Source organism: Meleagris gallopavo, chromosome 7, assembly GCF_000146605.3.
Source record: "Meleagris gallopavo isolate NT-WF06-2002-E0010 breed Aviagen turkey brand Nicholas breeding stock chromosome 7, Turkey_5.1, whole genome shotgun sequence".
Classification (NCBI taxonomy): Eukaryota; Metazoa; Chordata; class Aves; order Galliformes; family Phasianidae; genus Meleagris; species Meleagris gallopavo.
Window position 1 is genome coordinate 14,683,189 of NC_015017.2, and position 16,327 is coordinate 14,699,515.

The following is a 16,327-nucleotide window of genomic DNA, read 5'->3' on the forward strand; positions in this document are numbered from 1 at the left end:
GTAAATTCATTAATATAATTTTTTGTTGTCCCCATATTCCAGTATCACTCACAGAATATATATAGTATTAAAATGCAAATTTTATGCATACTCTTGTTAGGCATTAGAAATGAATGCAGATTCCTTTTTTAAAAAACAGTTATTAGTAACAGATAAGAGTGCTGTGTTTCAAGGTGATCAGAAATAAATAAAATGTATTCAGTTATCTTTGGCATTTTCTCAGCAGAAGAGATTTTTACATTATTGTTCTCAGTATGAATATATATTTTTGTATTTAAACTAATACTAATATTTAAGAAGAAAAGTCAGCAGTAATTCACATAATTAAATCAGAACTAAATTAATCTTAGATCAACAGTGCTAAACTGAATGAGCTAGTATGTTAAAAGTATAAAAGTTATTAATTAATATTTAGCAGAATTTAAATAGTGCAAATGCATGTGCCAGCTTTACAGGTGCCTATATGCCAGCGTGGAAACAAAGTTTAAAAACCCTTACCACAAATTATTTTTACTTTAATTTTGTGAAAAATCAGATTATTTACAAATTCCTGTCAGTTGCCTTGCAAACTGCTTTAAAGGAGCATGATGATTTTAAGTGTGAGAGAGCTATTCCTGTAGTATATTCAGTAATGGTCATGCTTGTTTATTTCTGAGTTCTATGCATTCTCACACTGTTGTCAATATGCCTCAAAACCTCAATAATCTTTGAAACAATCCCATCACTTATAGTAATTTTTGATCAAAAGATTCATTTTGCCCAGTTGTGCTGCCCAGTATAAACGTAACTTGCAGGAGTGGCTAGTTCTAATGACCCAGCATGTGGAGAAAATGACTGGAGTGATTAGGCTAGTATCATTGTGTCACTTCATTTTCTTCCCAGTCGTGACCCTGTAATAAATATTTAAGTATGTTGTTAGTAGGCGGAGACAATTGTAATTTCTCATAGATAATGGTGGTAGGAAAGAGAAGTGAGAGTGTCTGACCCAACATTGTGATGGTGTTAATTGTTTCATGATGTGTCCTTATCCATTCCTTGCATAGATTACTAGGCAGCAGAGGTCCCTAGGGAAAGTGGTATGAATTGTTCTATGTCAGCTGTGACATGAAGGGTCTTTCAGGTCCAAAGCCAATGAGGTCAGAGAGCCTTTGGTTAGGTCCCGATTGTGACCTGTGTTTAATTTGCACATTCATGAACTGTAATTTTTAGTAGAAAATGATCCTGCTTCAAAACCTTGTACCCAAACAGGTCCCAGTTCATGTCCACATCTGAGACATAAGGCAGGGCATATTTATGTCTACTTGTGCAGTACTGTTTGTGATTTATGTTTAGTTTAAAGGACTTGTTTTAAGTTTCATGAATTGGCCAGGAGCACTATGGTGTGCTTATGAAGATCCAACCAGTGCTACAACAGTAGAAATCTGAAAAAATTTTAGTTTGAGAAAGCTTCCTCTGGGGCATTTGGTATAGCCTTGAGCCATGTTTGACCACCTCTCCTCAGATCTTATACTTTCATTGGATTTTTTTTTTTTAAATCATAAATTTATTGTCAGATTTAAGCTCTTTGTTTTCACAAACCATGTATCTTTAAAAAAAATAGATGGATTACATATGTTTGTCATCAATGTGTATTGTATGTTAACATGTATGGTTAATTTGTGAAATAAATATGTAAACTATTTAAGTCCATTGCTTCCTGTATTTTATTCATTTCAGAGACAGCTACAATATGAAAAAAAAAAAAAATCGCTGTATTTTTTCTGGCATAAATATACAGGAACAAAACCAAAATGCATTAACTTTTTCTTCATTCCTGTATATAAAGCCATCTCATGTGTGTTATTATAATTTATCTTCTGCAATTTTTATATTTTCTCATGGGCCCAGCTCAGCTGTCCATCTTCAAATTTAGTAGTACACTGGATTTTTGAGGAAGCTGTCCTACAGGTTAAACAAAGCTGTTAGATTCTACTAAAGGACTGGTGTAATTTCTTTTTCACCTAAGCATCTCTTCTCTGCAGGTAGTCACCATGCATAGTGCTATATCATGTATAAACTGGCATTTGTGGAAAGGTTAATAATTGCTAGAACCAATGTGAAAGAATTGGGTATGGCATATTCTGTTCTTCTTCATAGTTGTTATTTGAGTACAGCAAAAAATTATTATTTCACAATAAATTTTGGAATTTAAGATGCTTTAATTGAGAAGTTATCAAGGTTCATCATTAGGATAACTGGAGATATTTATCCACTCTTCTTTCATTCATTTTTAACAACTTCAGTGTCCATCCAACATCAAATACCATGGGCAACAACTGAGCTAATTTGTTTCTGGGTGGACAACAATACTTGATTTCTAAAGATTTTCTTTTGTGTTGTGCTTTTCTTGGATATCTTGTTCCATTCCCAGAAACCTCAGAATTCACTGATGTTTCTGCTGTCAAGAATGTGAGGACAACACTTTCATTCCTCCATGTCTGTTTCCTCACATCTTAAACCACCATTAGAACTAAGTGGTCCATCACATAAAGGTCTAAATTCATAACAGCAAGAAGAAAAAACAAAGTGCTCTGTCTTATTTTTTTTCTGGTATTATAGGAGTTTTAATATGCAGAGTTGTGCCAGTTAAAAGCAGAAAGTCAAATAAATGACAGTAAAGCAAGAATGCAAACTCATTATTTCAGTAATAACAGTGTTTAAACTTAAAGATTCTTCTGATAAAAGCAGGAGAATTCTTGTGAGGGAGCAGAAATATCTTGTGTTACATGCAAGAGTTGAAAGAGATTAAGTAACTATACCAGAAGAAAAGCTGGTGTGCTGAAAATTTATATTTTTTCCAGCTTGGAATCTGACATTCTGCTTTTTCTTGGTATTTTGAATTAATCAGGGCCTTAGCACTGCTGTTCTATTTATTTGTATGTGTGTGCATATACATATGACACATATCACTATATTTGTGAAATGAGCCACTGTTGCTTGACTGTTATTTTCAGTGTTCATTAAGTCATTCATGAGATTATGTCTAACCCATACTGTGATGTCAAGTTTAAAGAGATGCCCATATTAATCTATATGGCAAGTTCTTAATTAACCTGACCGCACAGCATGGGTTGCTATGCATGGTAAGTATCTGATAGAAGGAGAACCTTGTGTACCTGCTGTATGGTAGTAAGAAACACTCCAGATATACAAAAATGGTTGCACTAACAGAGCTGTACGTTACTCTTAGCTGCTCATTGCTGTTTTCAAGTGTTTATTTAAACATTCTAGTAAAACTAAACTTTTTTTTTTCCATACAGACATCTCTAGTTCTCTTACTGTGTCTTCTGAGGAAGGAAGAAGTGAAGGCTACAGCAGCAGCCTTCAGTTGCCTGATAGAGAAAAAACACTTGAATTTGAGTCTGAAAAACCAGTTTATTCCAGTCAAAACAACCAGAAAATGGAGGAGGGGGGCAGTGCACCTGTTTTCCTCAGACAGGTCTCAGATGTTGAAGTTTGGCAGGGAGATGTAGCTAGGCTGTCTGTTACTGTTACTGGAAGCCCCACACCGAAAATCCAGTGGTTTTTCAACGGTGTGAAGCTAACCCCCTCCACAGATTGTAAATTAGTGTTTGCTGGAAGTGACCACAGCCTTATCCTCCCCTATGCAGGCATGCAGGATGAGGGCAAGTACACATGCACAGCCAGCAATGTGCATGGTGAGGCCACATGCAGTGCCCACCTCCATGTGCAGCAGCGGGCACAAGGGGCCCCTTGCTTTGCCAGGGTACCAGACAGTGTGCAGTGTGCACCAGGTTTCACCGCTGTCTTTGAGTACACTGTGGCTGGGGAGCCATGCCCTGATGTGGAGTGGTTCAAGGGGAACGAGCAACTTTTCTTGGATGCACGTTCTTTTGTGGCTCACCATCCTGACGGCTCAGGCTCCCTGACAGTGCAGGAGTGCACTGAGGAGGATGCTGGGCTGTACATTTGCCGGGCAGTGAACTCACTGGGTGAGGCTGCATGCTCTGCTGAGCTCCTGGTGTTGCCTGAGGAGCATCTTGTGTGCAAGCAGAGTCCAGCCTTGCAGCACTCCATGGTGACAGAGGACCAAAGTCCTATGTCCTATGAAGAGGTCAGCGAGCTTCCCACAGCAGAAAGAGCACTTAGCCTTGAGGCCATGAGAGAACCCCAGGCCCTCCTCCAGCTCCAGATAAGCCAGATGGAGCACATGCTACCCAAGGAGGGCATATTACCTAGGCTGCCGCCAACCTGCCTCGCTGTGCAGGGTGTTGAAGAAATGCTGACCCAGGCAGCCACAACGCAGGAGAACAACAAGCTTCTGGCAGAGCTGGTGCAGACTCTCCCTGGTGGCCCCCAAAGTGTTTCACCTGAAGTGGCAACTGAAACACCACTGCCAGGCTCCCTTGGAACTGTGGCTGCACAGATGCTCTTGCCCAAAGAGCAAATCATCCCAGAGGAGTTAGAACAGACAGCTGCTCTGAAGACAGAAGTTTCCCAAGCCCTTCAACAGGTATCAAGCACCACTGAGAGCTGTGTCATGTATGGTGACCACTTTGAAGTCATAGAAGGCTTCCAGGCAATGCAAGGTGAGCTAAAGTCTGAACCCAGATTTCCCTCCGAATTGGCCTGCACAGGAGGTCATGCTGTCCCCCTGGAGAACATTTCTGCCCTGGAAGCAGCAGAGGAAGATTTTGCTGCAAGAATCTGCGAGGGACAGGCTGTGAGATTTCCCTTACTACTAGAAGAAAAACAGCCTTTGGAGGAAGAACATGTCGTCAATCTTGCCAGCCCACTTAAGCAGTATCCAAAGGTAGGAAGACAGCCCCGTGAAATGATGTATGCTAGCCAGTTCCAGACAAGCCAAGCCTTTACCAAAGAGAGCCAGCTCACTTATCAGGTTCCCAAGAGCTGTCACCTAGATATGAAGTCCCAAATCAGAGATGCACTGAAAGCTGCAGTGGTGAGTGAGCAAAACCTCTTGTTTTCAGAATGGTTGGCTGATAAAAGAAGCGTTGAAGTACAGACATTAAAAATCACCAAGGAACATAAATACGCCTTATGCACCTATGTTGTGACCACAGGAGGACTCAATCCCATTGAAATTCCAGTCTCTCTTGCAGAAGTCGACATTGAGACAGCTGACCAGAAAAAAGTATTAAAGGAGGCTTTCTATTCTCTTATTTATGAAGAAAAGCACCTCTTGACAGATGAAAAACCCAAAGCATTGCCAAGCCCTCCCCATTCACTTTATTCAGGAAAATCCATTGATGAAACTTCTCAGCCAGAGCCCCAACAGGCTGAGAGAACTACAGAGGCAGAAATACCTTTGGAACAGCCTTTGTCTGCTGAAGTAGTCAACATTCTGATGGAACATGGCCAAATCAAGGATGTGGGGGCAGCAGCAGCCACTGCTGATGTAGCCCCTGCAGGCATTCCTGTTGAGAAACCCACAGAAATACTAAAAAGGAAGGAGAAAAGGGAAGAAATATATGAGGAGGAGGGCAGAGAGGGTCTGGAAACTAAAGGTGTGAATCTAGAGGATGAGTTAAGTAAAGAGAATTACCCTATCATACACAGCAAGCTGGCCAACACTATTGTGGAGGAAGGGGAGAGTGTCACTCTGGTGTCTGTCGTAACAAATGTCAGAGAGGTGAATTGGTACTTTGACGGTAAACTGGTGTCTTCAGGCAACAAATTCAAGTGTTTGCAAGATCAAGACACATACAAACTAGTGATCAGCCAAGTGTGTGGGGAGATCCACCAAGGAGAGTACACTTGTGAGGCACTGAATCAAGGTGGAAAAAGAACAACAACAGCAAAGCTCACAGTTGTTAAAAGAGGTTGGATTATGGGGATAAAAGACCACCTTTCTAATACACTGCTCTGCTAAGGAAATTGCCCCGTTATGTATCTGTATCTTTGGATATAGATACAATACTAATACTATCACAGCGCTAATCAGAGGGTCTCCATTCTCTCTTTACTCATGATCTTCTTTTACCACACTGTAGTCTCTCACTTCCACAATGTACAGCCAAGATCAGGATGAACTGCACTGAAGTCCTGAGCACTTCATTCCATGGTCACCCTGGAAGTGAATCTGCTCTTACACTTCATCACTACTGCATCCAATCTTCAGATCGTTGCCCTGTTTTGGCACAATTTCTTATCCACATGGTCATTTTGCATGGCTCCAAGATAGCGTGGTATATGTTTGAATTGCATTATTACTACATGTTGCTGTTGCACATCACTTTTCTGGTTTCACCATTGTGTTTCCTGATGTTATTCTGCACCATTGCAATCTGTCCACTGAACCTTGTACTACTTTCATTTCTTACAGATATTTTTTTCCTTTACATCTTATATGGATTGCAAGATCACATGTTTTGTTTCAGTTAGTGCCTTCGCTTACTTTTCACAATTATAGTGGGCATGACTTTGAATTAATCTCTGCTTCTGATTTCAGTTGCACCAATCCTGAGAAGAAGGCTGGAACCTCTGGAGGTGGCCGTAAACCACATGGCCAAGTTTACCTGTGAAGTAGAAACTACTCCTAATGTCAAGTTCCAGTGGTACAAAGCTGGCCGAGAGATCTATGATGGGGACAAATACTCAATTCGCTCCTCCAATTACCTTTCCATGCTGGAGATCCCAAGGCCTCAGGTTGTTGACTGTGGAGAGTACAGCTGTAAGGCTTCCAACCAGCATGGCAGCGTAAGCTCTACAGCCTTTTTAACAGTAACTGGTAAGTACAGAGTCCCAAGAACTTCTTTTTTATTCAATATCTTAAATATCTTGATATCTTGAAATGGTTACCCTGGTATACTCGTAAACATTTATGGTAGGGCCCTTGATTGCTACTGTTATGTGTAATCCATATGTAATTTTGACAAGTAAAAGTAAAGAGAAGGAATGATTTTCAAAAATGCTGCTTTTAGATGCTTTCTGTATCTAGAAAAGAGAAACAGTGTGAAAAGTTTCAGGAGGGAGTACAAAGTGGGAAAAGAGTGGAAGGAACTACCTTGACAATAGAATGGGGTTGTTTTGTGGTAACATTCTTGAGGGTTTATTTCACTTGCAGACAATGAGCAAACATACGATTTTAAATCTGACTTCTTTGGTGTAGTAAGCAGTGTGATTATCCTTGTATCTTACATTTATCCTGCGGCCGTACTTGTGAGGCAGACTATGCAGCTGCACTTACCTGAATGCACAGGTGCTGTTGCCAAGGTGAACTCTGTGTGATGGGGGATAGGTCCTCTTAAACAAACAAGAGATAGTTCAACGGCGTTACAATTTGTAAAACTTTTTTTTTTAAATCTATTGATAACTGTGCAATTATCTTCTCTCTCTCTCTCTCTCTCTTTTTTTTTTTTTAAACATCTTGTGGGCTTTTTTTTTGGTTATCTTTTATTTTTTTTACTCTGACTGACTTTTTGTGGGAAGAGTCTATTTGATCTTTGCTAAGGGCCAGATGCTACAGCCTAAAAAAGGATGTGCAAACTGTGAAACATAAGAAAACTTGGCTATCTTGAAGGAATCATGTGCAAATGTGTCATTTTTAGGAAAGGAATTTCTGAGTTTCAGTTTTATTCCCTTTAGTTTGTACATTGCTTCAGAGCTAAAATGCTTTTAAGCTCTGGAGCACTATGTAGATCCAAGTACAAAACCAAAAGCTTAAATTCATGATCTTTAATACCTCTTATCTCCTTCGCTGCTGACTTCTTTTGTTTAAGAGTGACCTGTGACAGACTGCCCTTTCTGTTCTCGCTCCCTGGCAAAACAGACAGCATAATCTGTTCCCCACCTCTGCATAACAATGAACCCCTTTATTTTGCAGAAGCACTTCCGCCAACGTTTCTTACCAGACCTGAATCTATCACCACTTTTGTGGGCAAAAGCGCCAAGTTCCTGTGTACTGTTTCGGGCACTCCAGTCATTGACGTCGCCTGGCAGAAAGACGGCACAACCATTTCATCTTCGGACCACTACAAGATCTCCAAAGTAGAAAACAAGCACGTGTTAGAAATTTCCCTTCTCACCACCAGTGACAGGGGGATTTACACCTGCAAAGCTTCTAATAAGTTTGGGGCTGACGTTTGCCAGGCTGAAATGGTTATTATAGACAAGCCTCATTTTATTAAAGTTTTGCAATCAGTGCAGTCAGCGGTCAATAAAAAGATACGTCTTGAATGCCAGGTAGATGAAGATAGGAAAGTAAGAGTAGAGTGGACAAAAGATGGAAACAAAATCCCCCCAGGCAAAGATTATAAAATTTTCTTCGAAGACAAAATAGCCTCACTTGAGATTCCTCTGGCTAAACTCAAGGATTCAGGCCATTATGTATGCATCGTCTCAAATGAGGCAGGAAGCAGCTCCTCTTCTGCCAGTGTCACAGTCAGAGGTAAGATAGTCTTAGGTCCCGCTTACCTTTCACTTCTTCAGGTCCCGCTTCAGTTTTTTTGCAGGCAAATTCTTTCCTGAGGTGAAATAATGCTGTGAACTCCCCTCAGATCTTCCATCAGCTTCACTCATCTCGTGCTTTTTTCCCCAGCTACCTTCCAATGCACTGTGCGTTGCTTCAATGTTTCTTTTGTTAACCACATCCAAGGAGTTGCTCCTGCATGTAGGGGAGAGGAGGAGGGGGGAGGGCAAGAGAGACCACGAGAACTGCAGCTCAGCATTTGTTGTTCTGATCTTTTTCTAAAATCACGTTTTGTTCTGGTGCTAGGAACCAATCTTTGTATTTCAGGCTTCTTTTATTTTCTTTCCCCTTCTTTCCCATTTTTCCCCTGTCCTTCCCCCTCCTTCTCTCTTCTCCCATCCCTTCTCTTCCTCTTCCCTTCCTCTTTTTTTTTTTTATTTTTTACTTCCATTTTTAGAACCACCATCCTTTGTGAAGAAGGTCGATCCATCTTATTTACTGACCCCGGGTGACTCTGCACGGCTTCAGTGTAAAATCAAAGGGTCTCCTGAAATCCAGGTTTCTTGGTTCAAGGACAATAAGAAAATCCTTGAAAGCAACACACACAAGATGTCTTTTGTCAATTTTGTGGCTGTGTTAGACATCTCGGAGATGAAGGTTGATGACAGTGGAAGCTATTCATGTGAAGCTGTAAATGAGGTTGGAAGCGACAGCTGCACCACAGAAGTAGTTGTCAAAGGTCTGTTCTTCGTGCTGCTGACAGTCACACTTGAGAACAATCTTCCTTTTATTTTGGCATGGGCAATTAATCATTTCTTGCTGCTTTTATAGAGCCTCCATCTTTCGTCCGAACACTCGAACCAGCAGAGGTAGTGAAGGGAACAAACACCGTTCTTCAGTGTGAGGTTGCTGGCACTGGACCATTTGAGATAAGCTGGTACAAAGACAAGAAACAGATCCGGAGTAGTAAAAAATACAGGTTGACCTCTCAGAAAGCAGTTATTTCTCTGGAGGTGTCGTCTTTTAATAGTGCGGACGTTGGTGAATACGAGTGCGTGATAGCTAATGAAGTTGGAAAGTGCATATGCAGTGCAACATATGTCTTGAAAGGTCAGTGGGAGAGAGAACACTCCACTCACTGCAGGGAACCTCTTATTTCTTAAAATGTCTTGTCTTTGGATTTCTGCGGGTGGGTGGAGAGGGGGATATCTTCTCTTAAAACTCTGTGCATATCTTAACTCTTACCTGACATCAAAGCTATGCATTTAAAAAACACTTGGCTTAAAGGGCTGTGCATTACTCTTTCAGCTGGGTAATGTAGCTCTTCCCTTTGCCTGCTCTTTGAATTGTGTCATATACTGCGCGCATTGTCTCATAAAACCATCTTTGTGCAGCAGATTTCATGGAATGATGTAGCAGATGAGTATTTCTTTTTATCTCTTTTCTTTAAACTAGAACCACCATCTTTCGTTAAAAAAATTGAAAATGTGACAGCTCTGGCTGGAGACAATGTTACGTTACAGGCTGTGGTAAAAGGGTCAGAACCTATTTCTGTGATGTGGATGAAAGGCAAAGACATTATTCACGATGATAACAAAGTGAGAGTGACATTTGAACACGGGCTAGCAACACTGCAAATTACTGGTGTCCAGCTGAGCTCTGGTGGCAAATACACTTGTGTGGCTGAAAATGATGCAGGAAGTCAGTCCTGTTTTGGTGAACTGGCAGTTAAAGGTCAGTGGAGGAGTGCCATTTCCTCTGCATTGTCTCCCGCCTAAGAGGAAGAGCGATTTACTTTTGTCCTTAACACTGATTGTTTAATTCTATTGTAGAACCTGCCAAAATCATTGAAAAATCCGAAGTGATTCAGGTGACAGCAGGAGACCCAGCCATTTTGGAATACACTGTCACAGGCACTCCAGAGCTAAAAACCAAATGGTTCAAAGACGGAAAGCCACTACCTGCCAGCAAAAAGTACAGGATCAGCTTTAAGAACAATGTTGCCCAACTCAAGTTTTATGCTGCTGAAATGCAGGACAGTGGCGAGTACACCTTTGAGATATCCAATGATGTGGGAATCAGCTCTTGTACTACCAGCTTTACTGTGCTAGGTTGGTACCGGCTTTGGCAAAGATCCCTGCTATTCTACTCTGAGTCCATCAGAGCCAGAAGTAGAACCGTATTTCTCTTTTGTTCATGTGTTTCTTTCTTTCGTTTTTTTTCATACCCTACAGATCGCACTCTCCCTCCCTTCTTTACTAAACCACTGAAGAACATTGACAGCATCATTAGCACCTCGTGCCGCCTAGACTGCAAAATTTCTGGCTCTCTTCCAATGACTGTCTCTTGGTTTAAGCAAGACACTGAGATCACTGCAAGTGCGAAGTACACAATACACTTTGCAGAAGGCTCTGCATCTTTGGAAATAAAACACCTAGATGCAAGTGATGCTGGAGTTTATATTTGCAGAGCCACAAACTCTGCTGGTAGCAAAGACAGCAGTAGTACTTTGTTTATAAAAGGTTTGGAAATTTGTTTCAAAATTCTTGCGTTTTTTTTCTTTTTGTGAGATAATGATTTTCTTCCCCAAAATGCAGGATGTTTATCTTATTCTTGGCAATTGTTTCCTTTCAATGCAATCTAGAGCCACCCAGCTTCATTGCAGAACCAGAGTCCCAGGATGTACTGCCTGCGTCAACTGTACGTTTCAAGGGTACATTTAAAGGCACTACACCGCTGACAGTGAAATGGTTTAAAGGTGATACTGAGCTGATAACTGGAGGAGCCTGCTACATTATGACAGAGGCGTTAGCAAGTTCCTTAGAGCTTTACGCAGTCAAACCAAACGACTCAGGAAAATACATCTGCAAAGTCTCCAATGTAGCTGGTTCAATAACATCCATTGCAAACTTGTTTGTAAAAGGTTTGCATTCCTACTATCTTTTCATCTTTCAGTGGCACTTTTTGCTGCCTTCTTGTTACTGAACATTTTTCTTAAATTCACAGAACCTGCTGCTTTTACGGAGAAGCTAGAGCCAACTCACCTGGTGAAGAAAGGTGGATATGCTGAACTGACCTGTAAAGTCACTGGTACTCCTGAGATTAAAATCACATGGTTCAAGGATGATAGGGAGCTAAAAGAGAGTGACAAATTTAGGATGTCTTTTACAAAATCTTTGGCAGTACTTCATCTTACAGATGTTGAGACTGAAGACAGTGGGGAATATATTTGTGAGGCCAGAAATGATGCTGGAAAAGATACTTGCAGCACCATTGTTACAGTCAAAGGTGTGTGTGACGTCCAACCACTCAAGCAGTTTGTCTCTTTAAATTCTGTGCAGCTCTACAAGTTTCCAAAGTGTGATTAATATAAACTGCACTTTCTCTCTTTTGCACTATAGAGTCACCTTATTTTAGAAAGGAGTTTCAATCCATGGAAGTCTTGAAGGATTCTGATGTGATTTTGGAGTGTGAGGTGCTTGGTACACCTCCCTTCGAAGTGTTTTGGGTGAAGGATGATAAGCCTGTGCGGAGCAGTAAGAAACATAGAATAAGCACTGAGAAATCTTTGATTAGCCTCCATGTCTTCAGGTTTGATGCATCTGACGTTGGTGAATATCAGTGTAGAGTAACAAATGATGTGGGAAGCTGCCTCTGCAGTTCAGAGGTCACACTGAAAGGTTAGTGCAAGGTGGAAAACTCCACTAAGCATGATTTTATCCCAGTGTGGTTTCCATGCCACACAGGCATGCACCGGCCTGTACTTACTTAGTCACTTTCTTCCTGCTAGAGCCTCCCCAGTTTTTGAAGAGGATAGAAAACATTAGTTCTCTTCGAGGGGGCACAGTCGTGTTTCAGGCTGCTGTTAAAGGCTCCTTGCCCATCATTGTATCCTGGCTGAAAGACAGTGATGAAGTTATTGAAGACAGTAATATCAAAATGACCTTTGTGAACAACATTGCCACTCTTCTGGTGAAGTCTATTGAACTGAAACATGATGGAAAATATTTCTGCCAGGCTAAAAATGAGGCAGGAATTCAGAGGTGCTCTGCTCTGCTGACTGTCAAAGGTTGGTCCTACTCTGAATTGCAGCATCCTCAGTTTTCTTTTTAGTGTTTTTTTTTTTTACAGGTTACCTTAACACTCTTCTCTGTCTTTCTGTTTAAAATAGAGCCTGCTACAATCGTGGATAAGGCTGTGTCAATAGATGTGACTGAGGGAGACCCAGCAACCTTGCAATGTAAATTTTCAGGAACAAAAGATATTACAGCCAAATGGTTCAAAGATGGCAAGGAATTGACTTTAGGCCCAAAGTATAAGATCAGTGTTACAGATACTGTCTCAGTCTTAAAGGTACTTCATGCGGAAAAGAAAGATAGTGGGGAGTATGTATTTGAGGTTCACAACGATGTTGGAAGAAGTAGCTGTTCTGCTAGCATCAATGTCCTAGGTGTGTATGACCTCTTTTAGTATTGGTTTTGTTTACTTTCTCTTATTCTGAGTTGACATCTACCACAGCCATGGCTGAATTTCATACTTTGTCTTTTTACTCTCTCTTGAATAGATCTCATTATACCACCTAAATTCACCAAAAAGCTCAAGAAAATGGACAGCATTAAGGGATCTTTTGTCCACTTGGAATGTATAGTGTCTGGTTCACATCCTATAAGTATCCAGTGGTACAAGGATGGCCAAGAAATAACAACAAGTGAAAAGCACAAATACTCTTTCCATGATAATACTGCCTTTCTGGAAATCAATAAACTCGAAGGCACAGACAGTGGCTCTTACACTTGTGAAGCAACAAATAAGGCAGGAAGCAACCAATGCAGTGGGTTCTTAACCGTCAAAGGTTTGAGCTCCTTCTTTTCTTTATTAGGTCTCTAATTCATAGTTCAAGAACTTGCCTAGAGGAAAGTAATCCTCTTTCTTTTTTTTTTTTCCCCGTGTTATAGAACCGCCATATTTTGTGGAAAAGCCTCAGTCCCAAGAAGTTGTGCCCCATGCTAGGGTTCAGTTCAAAGCATTGGTGAAAGGCTCTACTCCTCTGCAGATAAAGTGGTTTAAAGACAGCCAGGAGCTCCTTTCTGGAGCTAATCGTTCTGTCTGGATGGATGACACATCTAGTGTGCTGGAGCTCTTCTCAGCTAGGATGTCTGACTCTGGGAACTACACTTGTCAGATAAGCAATGATGTGGGAACTGCAACATGTAAAGCAACTTTGTTTGTAAAAGGTGTGCAGCTCAGTTATTCACATCTTTGTGGTTCTGATTTTTCTGTACAAATGAGGGGGAGGACACAGGAAACACTTTCTGGAAAAGTATTTCCAAAAACTATCCTGAATGTTATGAAACCTCACCTTTTTTGTCTGTCTTCTAGAGCCCCCCAGGTTTATTCAGATGCCAACTCCTGTAGTAGCTTTGCGTGAAGGACAGTCCACTACTTTTGAGTGCCATGTAGTAGGAACACCAGAAATACATGTCACGTGGTACTTGGATGGGAATGAAATGACTGATGAAGCTAAGTACGCCATCTCTTTCATTGATGGTCTAGCCACTTTGAAAGTCACTCAAGCCAGAGTGTCGGATAGTGGGATTTACGTTTGTGAAGCCCACAATGATGCAGGTAGTGAGAGCTGCAGCATCGAGTTGAAAGTGAAAGGTTGGTTTTGAAAATTTTGTCATCATCCAGCTATGCCACTAGAGTGATGAAATGGGGGAGACCATTTCTCCCCTCATAATTACCAAGGTTACTATCCACTTTCCCTTTATTCCTCTTTGTAGAGCCTCCAACATTTGTTCGAGAGTTGAGACCTACTGAGGTAGTGAAGGGTTTGGATGCCATGCTCGAGTGTGAGGTGACTGGTACTCCTCCATTTGAGGTGAAGTGGCTGAAGAATAATAAGGAGATGTTCAGCAGCAAGAAATATGCTATCTCCACCAAAGAATCAATATTTACTCTTAATGTGACCAACTGTGACACCTCAGATGTAGGTGAATATCAGTGCATTATATCAAACGAAGTTGGGAGCTGTTCTTGTAGCACAAGGCTCAGCTTGAAAGGTCAGTCTCCTGAAAAGTACCCCAAAGATTACTGCCCCTAGCTGAAGTGTAGTGACTAGGATAACCTTATGTGATCTCTCTTTTATTCCCTTTCCATGACCTCCCTTCTACACAATAAAACCTCACACCACAGAACCAGCATCCTTTGTTAAGAAACTGGAGAATGTCACTACTGTTTTGAAAGGCACCGCATCCTTCCAGTGTGTCGTAGCAGGTGCTCAACCCTTATCTGTGTCATGGATAAAGGATGAGAAAATACTGGAAGATGATGAATACCACCACATTACCTTTGAGAATAACGTGGCCACACTGAAACTTACCAATGTCGACCTCAGCCACAGGGGGAGATACACCTGCCAGGCAAAGAATGAATCTGGAGTGGAGAAATGCTTTGCTTTACTTTTTGTGCAAGGTGTGTAGCTGCACCCCTTCAAACTCATCCTTGAAAATCGATCACTTTTCAGTGTCACTAATAACCATTTTTGTACACTTGTACCACAGAGCCTGCACGGATTATAGAAAAAGCTAAATCACTTAAAGTTACTGAAAGAGACCCTGTGACTTTGGAATGTACTGTGGAGGGGACACCAGAGCTCCGAATAAAATGGTACAAAGATGGCAAACAGCTTCTACCCAGTAGATATTACACAATGAGCTTTGAGAACAATGTGGCCAGTTTCAGGATTGAACCTGTATCGAAGGAAGATAGTGGTACATACAGTTTTAAGGTTGAAAATGACTTCGGAAGTAGCACCTGCGAAGCTATTCTGACTGTGCTAGGTTTGTATTGTCATTTGGCAAATGTGCCAATCCAACAAGAAGGGAGTAAAAAAAAAAGTAGTTTGTGAAAGATAAGCAGTAAGATAACCAGTGCATTTTTGCCATGTTTTGTGTTGTACAGATCAAGCAATTCCTCCCTTATTTATCAAAAAGCTAACCAAAAAGGATACGGTTCTGGGATCTTCTATTCAGATGGAGTGCAAAGTCTCTGGATCACTTCCCATTTCTGCAAAGTGGTTCAAGGATGGGAAAGAAATAACTGACAGTGCAAAATATAGAAGCCTGTGCCACGAGAACACCATGTCACTTGAGATTGCTAATCTAGAGCTGACAGACACTGCAAATTACACATGTAATGTCTCTAACATTGCCGGAAGTGATTCTTGCAGTGCTGTCCTGACAGTGAAAGGTTTGAAACTCTTTGACTACTTCTTTTTCTTGAGAAAAACCTTTAAATCTTATGCAAACGTAGCACTTTTATACCTCTTAATGCTGGAAACTTGGTCTCCATTTTCTTGCTGGGATCTTTAACCTCTTATGCATTCAGTGCCTCTGCTTAACTAACTCATTTTCTTCATTCTTAGGCATTCTTGATATAACTTAATGTTTCTTTTTCTTAAAAACTGCAGAGCCACCAAGCTTCTTAGTAAAACCTGAAAGCCAGCAAGCCATCCCAGATTCCATGGTGGAATTTAAGGCCATACTAAAAGGAACACCACCATTTACAGTGAAGTGGTTCAAAGAGGATTTAGAACTTGTATCTGGTCCAACTTGTTTCATTGGGATTGAAGGGTCAACTGGGTTCTTAACCCTCTATTCGGTGGATTCTTCTAGGAGTGGGCACTACACTTGCCATATTTCAAACGATGTTGGCAGTGACTCTTGCACTACAATGTTGATGGTAACAGGTGTGCACATTTCCTTGCTGTTTTGAAGTCTTTTTGTCTATTTCTTTGCTTTTCTTTCTGCCAAGCCCACCTTAGTGATCTTTGATACCCTGCCAAGTGAATTCCCTGCCCTGTGTTTGCAAGCCATGCTTGTTTGACTCTTTTCC

The 16,327-nt window shown here is 41.1% G+C and overlaps 1 protein-coding gene across 1 annotated transcript in view; it reads left to right on the forward strand.

Moving 5' to 3' along the window:
* Positions 1–16,327, forward strand: part of TTN (titin) — a 235,702-nt gene that overhangs the window by 47,839 nt on the left and 171,536 nt on the right. Inside the window, 21 exon segments of the mRNA XM_031554287.1 lie at positions 3,300–5,843; positions 6,473–6,751; positions 7,847–8,410; positions 8,889–9,170; positions 9,263–9,541; positions 9,887–10,165; positions 10,264–10,542; positions 10,666–10,953; positions 11,076–11,354; positions 11,438–11,719; positions 11,833–12,111; positions 12,222–12,500; positions 12,603–12,881; positions 12,996–13,283; positions 13,387–13,665; positions 13,811–14,092; positions 14,215–14,493; positions 14,627–14,905; positions 14,995–15,273; positions 15,395–15,682; positions 15,903–16,181. Coding sequence (XP_031410147.1) covers positions 3,300–5,843; positions 6,473–6,751; positions 7,847–8,410; positions 8,889–9,170; positions 9,263–9,541; positions 9,887–10,165; positions 10,264–10,542; positions 10,666–10,953; positions 11,076–11,354; positions 11,438–11,719; positions 11,833–12,111; positions 12,222–12,500; positions 12,603–12,881; positions 12,996–13,283; positions 13,387–13,665; positions 13,811–14,092; positions 14,215–14,493; positions 14,627–14,905; positions 14,995–15,273; positions 15,395–15,682; positions 15,903–16,181 — 8,445 coding nt within the window.